The following is a 17241-nucleotide window of genomic DNA, read 5'->3' on the forward strand; positions in this document are numbered from 1 at the left end:
TTATTGTGTATTTATAATTCTAGTTAAAACTAATATTATCATTATAATATATTGCTAAATTTTTTTTTAAATCAACACATCAGTCTAAAAAATGCTTGTTACAGATATATTTTAAATAATATTGGTATATCATTAAGTGTTTGAAAAATATACAATATTTTATGGGTTTATTTCTTTTCGTAATTTGGGCCTGGCTTATCAAAATATATTTTATAAAAAGATAATACTATTTAAAAAAAAAAGATGGTATTCTTCAATTGCAAACTGTACATGTTTTATTGTGGCAGGTGAAAGTAACTCGGGGTCAAAATTATGAGGTAAACACTGAATAGAGAAGACTTTATTTTTCATTATAGTTCATCGTAACTTACGTCAATGCATTTCAAGGACAGAGTTGAGTCATACATTCATTTTTTGCATCTACCAGGTACGTTGAGTCTGAGAATGCCCAGAAATTGCTATTGAAGCAATTTTACTTGGTAGAAATTATTACGCCTCGTTAGATATATATATGGCTCGATAATAATTTGATTCTCCAACACTGAAACTTGACACTTTGTGAAGATGAATGCTAAATATTGGTCTGTAATAAAAAGTTTGGCCTGAAATTCGTTCATTCAGACACTCGACAAAGCTATTACATTCAAAAACGCAGTTGGTCAACATTTAAGGGCAGCTATTGTAATTGTTGTCTTTTGAATTATCGTTAGGTACAGTGTCCTATGTAAAGTGTACATTGTCAAACGCTTCACAAGGAGAACGTAAGGCCATGATTCGACGTTTTATCGATGAGCAACAGAAAAATACAAACCACATCCTTGTCTATTTGATCAGGTGAAACAGAGGGTTCATTGTTATATTTTTTTTCATTATTGTAATTTGGGCAGCTTTCATTTAGCTTTTGAAGGGACAAAATGTCAGCCACTTTTCTGTTTGTTTATAAATGTCTCTAACAATGGTATGTGTAAACACTAAGTAACAGTAGAATATAAGACAATATTTGTGTCGAAGGTGCCAGCACATGAGTTATATTTAATAAATATCCTGTACAGTCAATGTAAATATTACAAAGCATAGATATATTACGAATGAATATCTGCCTAATAAATAACCAAGGTCAAAAAGATAGCATTGCCTTGCTTGAAGTTTTTTCGGCCATCGTCCAAAAACATATTGAGGGGCTGAGCTGTGCCCTCAATCCATGCAAAATATCGCTCTCTTTGTACTGTAGCATGATGCCTAGGTCAAGCCCATTGCAGCCAAAAGCTATTTCAATACCTGTTTCTCTACGTCATATTACTTTTCAGTAACTATCTAGAACTGTGGTCCCAAAAGAAAAGTGCGAATGTTCCCACTTCGGGTCTTGTGCCTGTAGATGAAAACCTACAATCTAGAATGAAATGGAGTTTTATAACATTGTTTTTGTATCCTTAAGTTATTCATTGTTAGAAAGTCTGCTATACTGCGTCCTATTCAAATACCACACATCAACAGTAGAATAATAAAACTACTCAACAAATAACTCTTTCTTTCTAGTTTTATAATACAGATTTCTACAAGTTAATTGGTGTTCGTTAGAGACGGTAGTTTGAGTTACGTGCCGCCGTGGATGAGGTCACTCGAAATTGCTTCACGTCGCCTCATATATAAAGGTATTGTTTTAGATCTAAAACCGACCCACGTCGAAGTTGATCCTAGTGCCCTTGTTATTTAAACAAGGCGTGGCTTTACCTGATCATACAGGTAGATAGAATGGTTTTTACCAATTGTAAAATTTGAAAGCTAAACAATTCCTTTGCAATTGCTTTAACATTAAGACCTTATTTGTCGTACAATTTTCTATACTGTCAGACCTAAACCCTTCCCCCCTCCACTTTTTTCGTTAATGATGTCATCGAATGGAGTATAACTTTAAACACCCTCCAACCCTCCTTCTTTTGGGCAAGGCATGGTGTCAGTCCTCACCCCCTCCCATTCCTTTCGTCCATGGCGTCATGATTTCAGATCTGTCTTCAAGCACTACCACACCTTTCGTCCTTGGTGTCATGCACGATGTCGAATCCTAAACATTCTACTCTTGCCACTTGGGTTGGCATGATGACTGAAAACAAACTTCATCCTTGTGTCGCCCATGGTGTAAAAACAGAGCTCCGAACACCCCATACCTTGGTGTCATACACGATATAAAACTTCATTCAAAGCATCCTACTATGCATTTTGAGCAGGGGCATGATGACAGAACACTGCCAGCTGTACCCTTCAGTTTGTGTCGTCCAAGGGGAACTCCAAACTCCTCATACCGTACGTCCTTGGTGTCATGTAGAATGTCGAAATGAAACTCAAACAACATCATGAGGTCATGAAAAAGGCAGGTGTTATTGATTGGTAAATACTAATATAAACAAAATAATATAATATTATTTACTTTTGTCACGTTATAATGTTGTCAATTATTTACTATTTTTTAATAATATTGGTAAATTGCTCCTTTCATCTCTTCTTCTTACAATTCGCTACGTTAAATTCGTTAATATTTTAATGGTCTAGCTAAAATAAAACATCTTTCAAAGGCAAAATGTTTTTCTTTAACAATTTGGGTAACAATGCATATTAACGCGTCATGAGTTAAATTACAGAAAACAATTCAACCAGAAGAAGAAGGCAAAACTTGTCAATAAGAATTCAGTAGCATCACTAGTATGTCCCACATTTTTGGCCACGAAATCCCAAAAATACCAGTGTTATGTCTGAAATGACCGCTTCTGGAAAACACATCTAATTATTGAGAGCTACTTCCAGTCAACTTACTTATAAGCCTATGAGAAGCAGATTATGCATGAACAGGGTCATGACACAGAATTGTTTGCAAAGTGCAAGTCATTTTTTTTTAAAAAAGAACTCTAAATGTTGAGTGCATTATAAACATCGCAGATATAGAAAATAAAATCGAATTGATGATTAAAGCTTAGACCATAGTCACCCTTGTAAAATTGCAGAATTATTCCCAATATTTCTTTGAACTCTGCTGTTGTGTAGAAGAAAAAATAGTTCAATTTTAGAAGGAAACAATTAAAGAAAATCTTACCAGTTATGATAAATCTCCAACAAAAACACTAATTAATAAATCCCTGGTGTATTTATTCAAGTCGCATATAAAAATGAATGAATTATTATTTCCACCAACACGAAACGTGGAGAAAAAAGTATGTTATTTTAATTGGTGTGTTGGCGGTCATCTTTATCAAATATATAAATTATCACTAGAAAGAAATTATAAATAATTATCCTAATCCTTGAACTCTTGGCAAGTTAAAGGCTGGCTTCAGCGACTTGCATCGATCTGTCTTCCCTGAATTATCAATCAAATTGATTCCTTTGAAAATGTCTATAAAAATGGGAAAAAGTAAAGATTGTCTGAATCTGAATTCACCAGTAGTGTACAAGGGGGTTTGTGTACTCCATAAACCTCTTTTTTATAAGAGAAATGTTAAACATAATGTCTATTGCCTAGAAAAATATTAAACGAGACCAATGGTACAAAAAATGTTGACTTTAACACAGATGGTAAGCCAAGTGCAAACGATGTAGATATATTAAGAAATATTATTTTTATAAACCAAGTGTATTTAAACTCATACTATTATTTAATGTCCAAAATATCAGCGAACTGATCAACTTGGGGAAATATTTATTCTATGCAAATAAAAAACGAGATAAAATTTTAATTTAATATTTATTCATTTTTCGTGTTTTATGATAACTGTATTTATAATTGTTGAGTATTTTGTAATTTAGTCTCCTTTGCCGTCTTAACTGTATGTAAATATTGATTTGTGTCTAATGAGTCATTGGCTCAAGAAATAAAGAATTTGAATTTGAAATTTATTAGCTCATGTAATTGGAACTAAAGGGTTAGGACATACTCCTATAATAGGGTTCAGTGTGTGCCGCATGATTGGACCAATCAATACTAATCAGTCATCAGTGTCATTTAGGATTGAATTTCAACTCCGTAGATATACTCTCATAGTTGATTGGATAGTGACATTTTGATCTAATGATAAAACAGTGAATATTCCAGTTCTGGTTTAGAGAACAATTCAGTTTAATTTTCGAGCATAAAGAAAGGATTGCAATGAAAATGGCGCACTGAGATTTTACTTTTGTAGAACACCACTCTGGTGCTTTAATAGTATTATCATCATATACGGTATTGTGTATCCATGATATTATATCCTGCAATGTCGTTTCGTTATTCTTAAGTAGAGTGGTTGGATGGGTATAGGGTAAAAAGGACTACAGGTTATGTCAACAATTCATGAAATATCAAATTGGTTAGGTATATAACATATCTATGGCAAGGAATCTTAGGAAGACAGGTTAGTAGCAAGGAAAAGTGAATGAATAGGGAGAATTGAATGGTAAGATGTTGCAGTGCAACCCGAACTAATATGTTTATTTTTTCGAGATCATGTGATCGCACCTAAGTAATTATAGCTTTTCCAATGAAGATTCAGTTTCGTCGAAGAAGAAATGTATTCAGATTATTCTTAAAGCGCAATGAAGAGATTGAATAAATGAATTTATACTTAATTTGCTTTGAAAATGAATCGCCAATAATTAATTTTATCAATAGAAAGACACTCTTGCAGAATAAGAAGATGCATATTAAAATGTCAATTATCTTGACATAGAATATTTTAGTCATGAAATATTTAATACCAAGTTTTTCAAGACATTCGGACACGACTGAAAATCCCGTCAACCCCCAACCTTTGCCCCCAACCTTTGCTCTGTAATAGTCTCCGACCTATATCAAGGGTTTTCAACCGTTTTATTTCTATTATTCCTGTAAGTGCAGTGCCCCTATAAATCCTATACCCCCTTCTCCCTATAAATCCTACTATTTATGCTAGACTATAAGGCGTCTAAATACCCCCACCACCTCCCCCGCCCCCTCCCCCCCCCCCCCCTACAAAAGATGTCAAAATTACGAGGTAATTATCTCGAGGTTCAAACCCCTGACCTAAATATATTTCGGTATAAAAACCTTGGAGTTTCTAAATCACACCCGAGAAAAAAATTCAAACCATAGTGTTTTGATTGGACCTTTACCGTAATAGATTGTACATGGTAAATGATGTTAGATGTATTTAATGCAGATTGTATCAATATAATTATATCTTGTGTCTGGTTATCTTATTATCTTATTTATAAATATAATTTTCTCAAAATAGTTATTGTCTGCCTTGCTTATCATTTCATAGCTTTCCAGTTGTCCAGTTTCTGAAATTCCTTCCAGGCATTACATTTTGCAATCGAAGTAAAATCGACTGCAAAATTGTTATACTGTGCGAAAAATTAACATTGCTGATATTCTTGTATTTGGACACTTTAAAACATTTTCATTAAAAAGAAATTCCGAACAGTCGTTTGAGACAGCTGAAAATAGAGATTTATCCGCTGAAAAATTTCATACATCGCTTTTCAAAATTTAGATCCCATGCCCAGTTCTCTTAAGCTTATTCTGGTTCTCTTAAACTTATTCCGGTTCTCTTAAACTTATCCAAATGGAGCTGTAAGCTGGTAAGAAATTTTACACGTGTATGTGCCCACGAGATTATGTTGGCTTGCCGAGAGAACACAATAAGAGAATGATATTTCAATAGAACTTTTGTGGAATTACGTCCAGTTATTTTACTACAATGCAAGCAATATTTTTCCAAAAGTCTGTTTGAATACCAAGAATCTATTTTTATATGAAACAAATGGAAATAGACATAAATTCCAAAAATATTTCAAAAACGATCAGACAGTGCAGCAAATATTTGATTTTCAGATTATTTATTGAGAATTGTCTATAAATAAAATAAGTCTATATACGTCTATCTATAGAATTTCCTACATACGTTGTCTTAAAGAAGACAACCTTGATAGTAAACGTGCTGGTTAACATATGTAAGAAAATTATAATAATGCTGGCCTGAGTTTTAGTTCTTGCTTTTCCCCACTCTCCCTCCCTTATATATGCAGATCTACACTATATTTTCATCTTGTATACATCGTTCAGAATATAATGGATCTTATTATTCCATAAATTGGAATGTTGCTGATATCAGACCAACTGGAATAGTTACTTTAAGTCCATGTCGAAATAAAAATATTATGTTCATTAATTGTAAGTTATTTTTGAAGGAGTGTACTTGAATATTTTGTAACATACAAAAGGCCGGTTAACCTATGTTATATTATTTATGATTACATCCTTATGCAAAAAAGTTCATTAGCTGCTACCTGTGTTTCGCCAAAATGTTGTTTTGGATTTCGTTTAGCGGTTCGGATCGTCAGTTCTTGGTTTATTTATTCACAAATGTCAGGTGCGATTTTTGTCTTTTACCAATTACAATCTGTGAAACACAATATTACAACACAATCTGCTGGTTGTGATCCAATCGTACAATGTTATCGCATCCACCTCGATAAAACCAAACTATTACGAAGTATTACTATGTATTAGACTTAGTTCACATGGCTTGACATTTTGAGGATGTCGACCAATTTCCTCCATAGCAATCAATTAAAGAATTTAAACATACCTTTTCCAAATATCGTTGTGAAAATTGTACTTGAATGTTGCCGTGATATCCCCAACATAGTAATATGTTATCTATCTGCCAAATGTACATTTTCCAAACCTCCAAGGTAGAAAGGATAATGCCATTGACTATAGATGGAAAATCTATGCAAATCCACTTAATTACCCCGATATGGAAACAAGTTTCGGGTGTTGGCGCATAATAACAGCGTTAAAGTGCATTTGCTTTCATGAGGTAATCGGGTTGATCAATAATAACATATTTCTACTGTTAGATGATATCAACGATTCTTTCTAATAACTAAATAATCTTTAACAATGTGTTATTATAAAGTCTGATATGTTATGACAAAGATTGGCTTCATATATGACACCAAGAAATCGATGAGTATATAATGCATGTAGTAATGAGAACCTCATATTTAACGTGTTTCTTTTCCACATAGCCTAATTGTGCTGTTATACACCCACATTTAAAAGTATAGTTCTCTCGATCAAAAATTAATCAAATTGATGCCAAAGTTGAAATTTATTTGAGATGTTCCATTTAATTGATTTAACATTTTGCACAAATCTTATCAAGCGGTTGATATTTTAATCATTGCAGTCTTTAGGCAAGTATTAACATTTAAATTCTGTGAATTTTTGACACTGTTCGGATAAGAATCTCTTATTATTTTTTACCATTACGTGACAAGTTCAATTTTATTGATTTTTCAAGAATTTCGTAATATGATTATTTCCGATCTACTCTGTGAACTTAAAAATACATAAAATAAGAAAATATATTTTACTCCAGAACACTGGAGGGTTAATTAAGTTCAAATTTAAAGTACAAACATGAATACTAATTAGTTTAAAATTAATCATTTTACTTAATAACGTTAACTATTGTATGTGTTTCGAAACAGTATAATATCCATATAACTTGTGTTCTTAATGTTCACCTTCCTGCTTATTTTTGTCTTACAAAGACTAATTAGTTTAGTTGTATAGGTCAATATCCAGGCTGTTAGATGTTTGTATACAAAGATTTATTTGTTGACACCTAAAATCAAAAGGCATGGTTAAATCTTAAATGAAAGTCTCAATTTAAAAGTTCTATGGTCGGCATCATGATATATTACTTATTTCCAGTAAAACAGCAATTTCACTTCTGGTTAATGTTTATAAATGTTCAGCAAAGGGGCAAACGATGTCAACAGCAATACAGTACTTAGTATTATTATGAAGATTGATTGTTCAGTGGTTAATTGATCATCAATTAAATAGAAGTGTTCTGAATCTTTTCAACGATTACCTCCCTTGCCATGTCACATGCTCATCATGTGATGTCAAAATGGCGCAGTGAAAACAAAAACATTCAAATTACCTTTAATGATTTATATCGGGTATAATTAAATACTCTTAGGATATGCAATGAGTGTTTTACAGGGAATAAAAGGAACATTCCAAAGTGTCCAACAGGATCTTGTTGACGGGTAAGTAATGAAATCAAATTACGTTCTAAGGAAGTAAAATGTTTGGCCGAGTTGAATTTCAATTTTCATTATAATTTGATCATCATGGATTCATAGAACGTTATAAAAGAAAATATATCATTTAGAAATTTAGACCGAGTAGCTGACTTTAATCCATTTCATTCTCACTTAATATGATGGAGCATTATTATAAATCTTATTTTATTTTTCCTATTAAATCGTCATAGGTTTAAAGCATTAACAAGTTTTGAAAGCCATCCTAAAAGTGAAGCATTAAAGAGATTAAGAGGGGATGGTGTTAATTTAGATGCAGGTGCTGATTTATTATACAAGTAGGCCTTTATTTATTTACCTTATTTTTGTTTTTTTGATTATTTATGATGTCTATAGGAATATTGTATTACATGCAACTATAGACCTAAGCTTACATGAGCATGGTGAAACAAGCTGTTGGATGATCCCCAGTTCAAACCAAACTGTTCTACATCATAATTACTGTCTTGAATGCCTATACTGATATATACCACTAAGACAAGTATATCACAGGAGAATACAGTCTAAGACACCTATTCAACTGGATTCGAGAATAAATCTACTTAACTTGAATACAGCATAGATTTAGTACATTTAGCTTCAGATGATGCCATTAATAATGTTGAATTCCAGATCTTTTTTGAACAAAATTTGAAAACTAAACAATCCTGTATGAAATTATTAACAGTCATAAATGATGATGAATTTTTCTATTTCAGGTATCATTTGTCATGGAGAGAAATAGATTCTTATTCAAAAGAAAGTGCAAAGAGAGCAGAGGTATACCTTTTAATTCTGTCCATTGCTGTGGTTTGGTGCTTACTTTGCTCAAAATTAGACTGCATTTTCTAACCATAGTTGAATTTTTAATGCAAATTCTGTGTAGACAGCAGTAGATCTCTTGTTCAATAGACTTTCATAAAACATAAAACTATTAATTGTAAAATATGCAAATTGCATGTTAGGAAAAAATAAATATGAATTACCTTTGTAGGGAGTTGATGTGGAGATAAATAATGTATATAAAAGATGGTCTAAACAAGATAATTTAGTTCATCATTTAGATGAATCAGTGAAACAAATACCAGTATTATTAGAAGTCTTATCTAATCTTACTGCTTCAATAGGTTGGTATTGCTGAACTATATATTTTAATGTTAAAGCAAAATACAGCCCCTTTCTTTGATTTTATTATGGTACGGGTACGTTAACAATTTATGAATGAAAATGATATATTAAAGTTATTGCAGACATTTTGCAGTTCGTTTTTAATTAATTGTTGTGAAACAGGATAGCAGATTTCAATTCTGACAAGTGATCTGGATAGCTGAATACATCAGCTCGTCAAGCACATATTATAATGATCATATTCACTCTTAACTCTTTAACAAAAGTGTCCTCCATTTGAATTTCAGGAGAACTTGAAGAAAGTTTCAGGATTGTAGAAGATGATTTAGAAAAGTTAGAAGATGTTTGTGAAGAACAAGAATTAATAAAACAACAACAAAATCAAATACATCAATTATATCAATATAGGCATCAGAAATCTAAAGAAATAGAGAAAGTTAAAGGTGAATTACACAGTCTTTAGGTCTAAAGTTTTTTTTTAGAAAAGAAGTGGATAGTAACAGTGATTTTGCAGAATGGATAATGATTAATGCAACAATGTTGGATTGATATTTTATGTGGTTTAAATAACTAAGCGTCAGTTTCCTTTGAAAGCAATAAAGTGTCATATTAAGAACATACCATTTTGACCCTTGACCTCAGCTAAGAGAAGCATATCGCAAATATTCAGCCAAATAAACTGTTTGAGTTCAATGGCAAACTTTTAAAGTTTTATTGGAATTTTTGCTTCATCGAATTTAAACATTAATGCAAAGAAACTTTTTAACTTGGAAATTAATAATACTTAATTAACAGTTTTTCAATCCTTGCATGCCTTCTATTTTCAGTACAAATGGCAAGAGACCATGCTAAAAAAATGATAGAATTAGAAAAGTTTAAAAGTTTTAAACTAAAAGAGAGACATGAAGCGTTTGAAGAAGCTTTTTCAAGTGATTTATCATATTATAAAGAACATGGTAAAACTGACAGTAAGTGCCCTTCAATTTTTCATCGAATATGTTCCATTACCATTGATGTAAAACTATGCCTACTAGCTGACCCATGTCTCATAACATTGCCTTATAATGTTTGAAATTAATGGCTTGCAATGAATGTTTTCCAAATAGTAACTTGGACTCACAGGACTTTACTTGAAAATTGACGCTGTATTATTGTTTATTTTAGAATTAAAACTACCGGTACCAGAAATACCTAAAGTAAGTAGTTTAAGTGATATAAATATTGATCAAGATGAAAAAGCCTTAAATGAATTTCTGTCCTCACAAACTACTAGTCCAGTTGTAGATCAAACTAAAGGTTAGTACATTAGTTTCAATTTCCTTTCTCCAGACCGAAGGGAATTTCAAGTATTCTAGTCTAAAGTATGTGCTTCTTTATGGACTTATTTTGATTTCCCATTTGTCCACATAACTCCATTAAAAAGTAATATGTCCAGCAAATCTCTTTTGAATCTCTCCAATTGAGAGAAAGATCTATCAGGCAAAATGATCTGGTTCTTTATAATAGGCAGACAATGATATGCTGAGTTATATTAGTTGTCCTTTGTTAACTGTCAGTAAAATGTTTTCACTACTGCAATCATTTATGGCTGTGAATAGAAGCAGAACTGTCAAATATGAATTATGATTTTAGATGAAGATGATGATGAAATACATATGAATGTTGTCGTCACATCAGAAGATTCATTTATAGATGATGATTACACCAAAGATTATGGACATGATATTAACATGATACCAGATTCTGATTCTAGTGAGGAGGATGATTCCACAGTATTAGGGAGAAAAACTGAGGACAATTGCAAAGAATCAGGTTACAAGGTTGAGGATAATTCTACTGTATCAGAGAGCAAAACTGAGAAAAATTCTAAGGAACCTGGATCGAAAGATGAGGACAATTCTGACAAATCAGGAAGCAAGGTTGAGGACAATTCCAACAAATCAGGTAGCAAAATTGAGGACAATTCCAAAATGTCAGGGAGCAAAATTGAGGATGATTCCAAAAACAAGGACCTCTCGAAACTATCAGATAATAAAGATGATGACCTGTTAGATCAGACAGAAAGTAAAACAGAGGATAATCAAAGCCATATTCAGGATACCACACAACAGTCAAGCAATGAGGATATCCAGACTGAGGACAATAAGGATACTCCAGAACAGTCCGATAGTAGGACGGAGGATAATCAGATTACAGATGCTGAAGTTTCTAATGATCTAGGGAATAGTGATAAGGAAATTCCTCAACAATCATTTAGCAAGGATCAAAATGACAATGATAGTAAGGTATCTTAGAAAATGTCAAAAGTCCAAAGCTATACAAGTGATAAACAATTTCCAAAACTTTTACATTTAACTTTGAATCATTGAGAGTTAAATTCGACAATTGAAAGTATAAGTATATAAGACAGAATTATACCTGTTAATTAAAATTCTATAAAGGTCAAGAAGCTGAAATTCAATTATCATTGGTGGAAAAGGTGCACAATTGGTTTCTGTTTGGTCATTTCTCCTCCTTCTTGGATCTATGACACAAATTATTACTTAATTCCATGGAATATTCAGGATTTAATTGAATTTGATTTAGATTTAGGGCTTCCTTAATTTCTTTTTTGTCTTAAGCAAAGTTCTTCAAGAGATTTTAAGGCTGTTCAAGCTATCTATATATGGTACAAGTAGATGCTATTAATGTCCCTGATAAAGATGCTAATAAATATTTTGTGATACATATGAATTGTCAGAGGTTGATCTGAGCAAATTTAATGCATATAGAGAGCTTTCCTTTATCTTAATCTGCTGTAAATCTTAATCAGTATGCAAATAACTTGCCAGTCTCTAAGCCCAGACTTTTACTTGTTTGTTGAATAATTCAGTTGTTTGTATAGATTGGTAGTTAAAATGGTTTAGTTGTTTGTTGTTTTTGAATAATAACTTGTTTATTAAACTGAGTAATATTGTGTGAATGAATATTATAATGAATATAATTATACAGTTATTCATTGTTCTAATTAGTGTATGAAGAGATCTTATTTTCTTGATAATTTCATATCTAAAATAAATTATTTTAATAGTTTCTTGTTTTTGGGATAATGACTGGCCTCTCAGATTCAAAATGAAGACAAAGTTACATTAATAAATAGTTTATTCGGTGGTTATTCCAAATCAAAAACATTCTTATCAATTCCAGTAAATTTTTTTACAGAATATAGTAATCTAAATAATTGCATCACCAGCTAACAGAGCTCAATTTAAGCTATATGTATCAGTTTTCAAAGTTAAAATCCCACGTAGGGTTCTACCTCCCAAGCAGGGTAATACAATTATCACCAAGTCATCATTCATAACTGTCTGTAAAGATAACACAGTGACTGGATGTTTTAATAGTGCAAAGTTCTACAGATAGATGAAATTTGAACACCATCAGCTGGTAAAGCTAAATCCCTTTAAGAGCTTATATTAATGCTTAATTAAATATTAAATACTTTAAAGCTCTAGGTTAACAACATTCCATTTTATCACATTTGGTATGAAAATAATATAACAATCCATCTTTACATCATATAATAATAATACTATGAATTTTTATTATCACTTTTAAATGCATGATCCTACGGTATATGGCTGATAAAGCAAATATATTGTAATTTAAAGATCTTCATGATTTATCCCAATCATTCAGAGTTTTGATTCAATCAAAATGTTCCTGTACTCTAGAATACAAACTAAAAGATTTTAATTCCAACCACAGAAAACCAAAGGTATTTTCATCAAAAACAACCCAATGTCCTGGTGTTCTCGAGGGGTTGCTGAAATCATGACCTGCAATTTGACCTTTTGCATGAAACCTGAAAAAAACCCCAGAAAAATAGTTCAAAATATTATGTGCATTAATTCATTCAATCAAATGCATTGAGTTGCCACTGTAAATAAAGTTGCCATTTGAAAAATGAAATCTCCTCAGTTTGTTAATTTCACAGTTGGCCAATTTTTTGAAAATTCTCTGAAATATTACAGAAGTATACCCCTAAAGTATGACCAATATACCAATTAGTAGTCAGCAACGTAATTTTCTTAGTTTTGTTGGGAACCACAGATATTATTTTTGTAAAGATGGAAGACAAAAGAGCCTGTTAAGAACAATCAAAGGCTTGGTAGAATTTTTTTCAGGAAAAACTTATAATTGTCTTGGTACATCTGTGGATATTCTTTTAACATGATTTCCTGTGTATTAAATGAGACTACAGCATTAGGTTATCAAGACATTACACATAGTATTTTCTTACCTTCCAATACATTTATGAGGTGTACCACTAAATCTTTCAAAACAGTCATCAGGTACCCGGAATGGTTGTGGGGGAAGATTATGAGGGTAAGAATCCGGTGGAGAGTCGGGTATATCTATTTGTTGTAATAAATCTATGGTTTGTTGTTGATCTCGGTTTAAAAACATTGGTCTTCTTAAATCTATATATAAACTTATTTTATTAGCTGGTACATTGGGGTCACCCTGAAATATAAAAGGATTGATAAGAGGTTTTGGCTTCAAATTCCACCAATTTTGCATACAATACATGGAATTTCCCAACAGATGGAAAACCTGATCAGTCACTGTCCAATCACATACTAAAACTTTTCACTCACGTAATTGAAATTTAATCTACAGATTAAAAAATAACGCTAAACCTACTGTTATTTTCTTGCCTTCTGCCATCATATCTGGTAAATATGTTAACATGATTAACTCTATACCATGGCCACCATAGTTACCTTTAAATAAGCCTGGTTGTACTATCACATTAGCTTCTGGTTGAGGGAATGAAAGACGTGTTAAATCATATGTACATCTACAATACATACAAAATAAGACATGATATTTATACTTAAAGGATATAATCTTTGTAAGACATATAGAAGTAGGAAGGTTACATTAAAACAATAAGATATATGGATATACTACTTCTGACTTTATTACATATTACGATATTTGACTTGGTAACATTAAATATGTTTCTAAACACAGAATGTAATAAACTCAAAAGATGTACATCCATACATTTTAGTGTTTTTCATAATATTTCTATTTCCAACTGATAAACCTCCATCTCAGCTATTAATATCACATTACAGAAATGAAAGCTGACGTTTGATCTCCTACAATTCAATAAACCGGTAAGTGCTCTACAGAATGTCATAAAACCCATGAAAAAAGGACAAGTTACTCACCCTAATTGTGTTGTAACTAGAAATTTCATTAATAATAATTCTTGACCATGAACAAAAAATTCACTTGGTCTTTGACCTGTTTCTTCCACAAGCCAGCTCTCAAATTCCTGAAGAATAAGATTAAAAAAATGATCAGGAAGTAAAAATTAAAGCAAACATTTCATTTTCTGGGTTTTTTTAACACCAAAACATAGACTACAAACAATGTGCAAAATTCTTTTCTTTGCATTCAGTTATTTTTGCCTTACCTTTTGTTTACCTTCAGGATGTTTGTGTCTGTCGGAATCAGAACAATGGAATTTAACAGTTCCAGCTTCTGTCTACAAAATATATTTCACAAAGATTAGAGTTAGAATGTCAATGACATTTTCAGGAATTTCTTGTGTCAGACATATAACATGACATACATGTATATAAGAATTTCAATGATGAAGTACTGCTGTAATGTATTTTCAGCTGTTAATGGTTATGATATATCTTGGTATTTAACCAGAATGAGGTCTATCAAAACCTTATATCATAGAACTAGGAGGAGGTCTATCAAACCCCTATATCATAGAACTAGGAGGAGGTCTATCAAAACCTTTATAACATAGAACTAGGAGGAGATCTATCAAAACCTCTATAACATAGAACTAGGAGGAGGTCTATCAAAACCTCTATAATATAGAACAAGGAGGAGGTCTATCAAAACCTCTATAACATAGAACTCGGAGGAGATCTATCAAAACCTCTATAACATAGAACTAGGATGAGGTCTATCAAAACCTCTATAACATAGAACTGAGGAGGTCTATCAAAACCTCTATAACATAGAACTAGGAGGAGGTCTATCAAAACCTCTATAACATAAAACTAGGTGGAGGTCTATCAAAACCTCTATAACATAAAACTAGGAGGAGCTCTATCAAAACCTCTATAACATGGAACTAGGTGGAGGGTCTATCAAAAACTCTATAACATAGAACTAGGAGGAGATCTATCAAAACCTCTATAACATAGAACTCGGAGGAGGTCTATCAAAACCTCTATAACATAAAACTAAGAGGAGCTCTACCAATACCTCTATAACATAGAACAAGGTCGATGTCTTATCAAAACCTCTATAACATACAACTAGGAGGAGGTCTATCAAAACCTTTTTAAACATAGAACTATGAGGTCTATCAAAGCCTCTATAACATAGAACTTACCCACTGTATAGAACTAGGATGAGGCCTATCAAAACCTCTATAACATAAGATTTCTTCATGAGTCGTATCTTCAGACAATTGAATAGAAAATAGTACTTTTTTTCGTAGATTATGATAAACATCAGGATCTACTGGAGCAAAACATTCTTCTCCTATTATTCTTCCATCCCTTAACTAAGTAAATATATAACAAATTTCATTAGTCCACTTCAAGAAAATAAAATAAAAACTCAAAATCTTACAATATAACGATCAATGCTTATAAGCATTCATGGCAGAAGATATAGACATTATAAAACAATGACCACTTAAATTATACTTTGGAGCTAATAAATAGTAAAAAAAGAGCATAAACTAACCATTGAAAAAAACTTACAATATTATTATTATTACAGTACCTTAATATGTAGTAATCCACCATATGAACCCATCTCAGGCTGCCAAATTCCCAGCATATCTTTATATTTATGTAATACTAGATAAGAATAAAATGAACACAAATTGTTTTTCCTGAAGTATGATTTACTGTAAAGAGATGTTCCGATTGAATCATTTAAAAAAATGCCAGCAATGTATGCAGAGTTTTCATTGTAACTAGTAAAAGCTTTACCTTTGGTGTATACATCTTTATAAGAACCATCATAACAACCAATATGATTTTTGATATTAAACTCTATAAACAAACAAATTATCATTTATACTACCGGTAGACATAATACCACTAGAAAATTGTTATCATTAACTGTGGTGGGCTTTGAAACAAACTTTCAATAAGCTTATTTATCAAGAGTGTAAGCACTATCAGAATTCTTTAGTACAGGGATTCATGATGGTAGCAAGTAGGTTATAGGCTACTAAGCAGTAGCATAAGCTTATTCATGGGCCTATCCTTTAATGGCTTTAAAAGAATGGGCTTTAATATAATTAAAACAAGCAATTGAGTAAGAAAAGCCAGGTATTAATTATTATCTACTTCTGATATAGATCTATAATTAGAACAGTTCTCTGATAATCACGAATAGGTTAGAGTTAAAAATGTAAAACCAACTATCTACCTGATTTAATCAAATTTTGCCACACAATTTCTTGATCAGCAACTTCGTTGAGCTTTGTACATGTCTGGCACACACTAGAAACATCAGTTGCGGGTAAATAACTCAGAATATTTAATAGTAATTCAGGTGGAAGGTCTAAAATGTGAAATTTTGCAGCCATGTTTGTTTACGTTATACAACTTACTATCTAACTTCCAAGGGGTGCAACTATACACTAAACTAGGACAACAGTTAATTCGTCATTTCATTTTTGCAATGTACGCCTACAGATTGTAGGGTTCAATACCAAGTTTTGAAAGATGAAAAAACATTCCGACACTTTAATTGCAGACTGAGTCATAAATATTATGCATCACTAGGTCTTTCCCAGAGACTCCTCTTGATAAGGTATTGGGTCTAATATTCCTTACACCTGCCATAGACCAACTAATATATATTCTATATTTCTATAATACTTCAATTATCAATGTAAAAGGTATCAAATGGGTCTGAAACTTTTGCTGAATTGAGATCCAATAAAATGAAAGAAAAACA

At 31.9% G+C, this 17241-nt stretch overlaps 1 protein-coding gene across 1 annotated transcript; it reads right to left on the bottom strand.

Annotated features, from left to right (window-relative positions):
• Positions 1–12362: 12362 nt before the first annotated feature.
• On the bottom strand, positions 12363–16879 carry LOTGIDRAFT_233514 (hypothetical protein). The gene is made up of 9 exons (XM_009060041.1): positions 16708–16879; positions 16263–16325; positions 16051–16127; positions 15653–15826; positions 14708–14779; positions 14460–14566; positions 13924–14080; positions 13520–13743; positions 12363–13081 (listed from the first exon to the last, which is right to left on the bottom strand). The coding sequence occupies exons 1-9, from the start codon at positions 16865–16867 to the stop codon at positions 12925–12927; spliced, it is 1191 nt and encodes a 396-aa protein (XP_009058289.1). The 5' UTR covers positions 16868–16879; the 3' UTR covers positions 12363–12924.
• Positions 16880–17241: the final 362 nt, after the last annotated feature.

This window comes from Lottia gigantea, assembly GCF_000327385.1.
Source record: "Lottia gigantea unplaced genomic scaffold LOTGIsca_40, whole genome shotgun sequence".
Lineage (NCBI taxonomy): Eukaryota > Metazoa > Mollusca > Gastropoda > Lottiidae > Lottia > Lottia gigantea.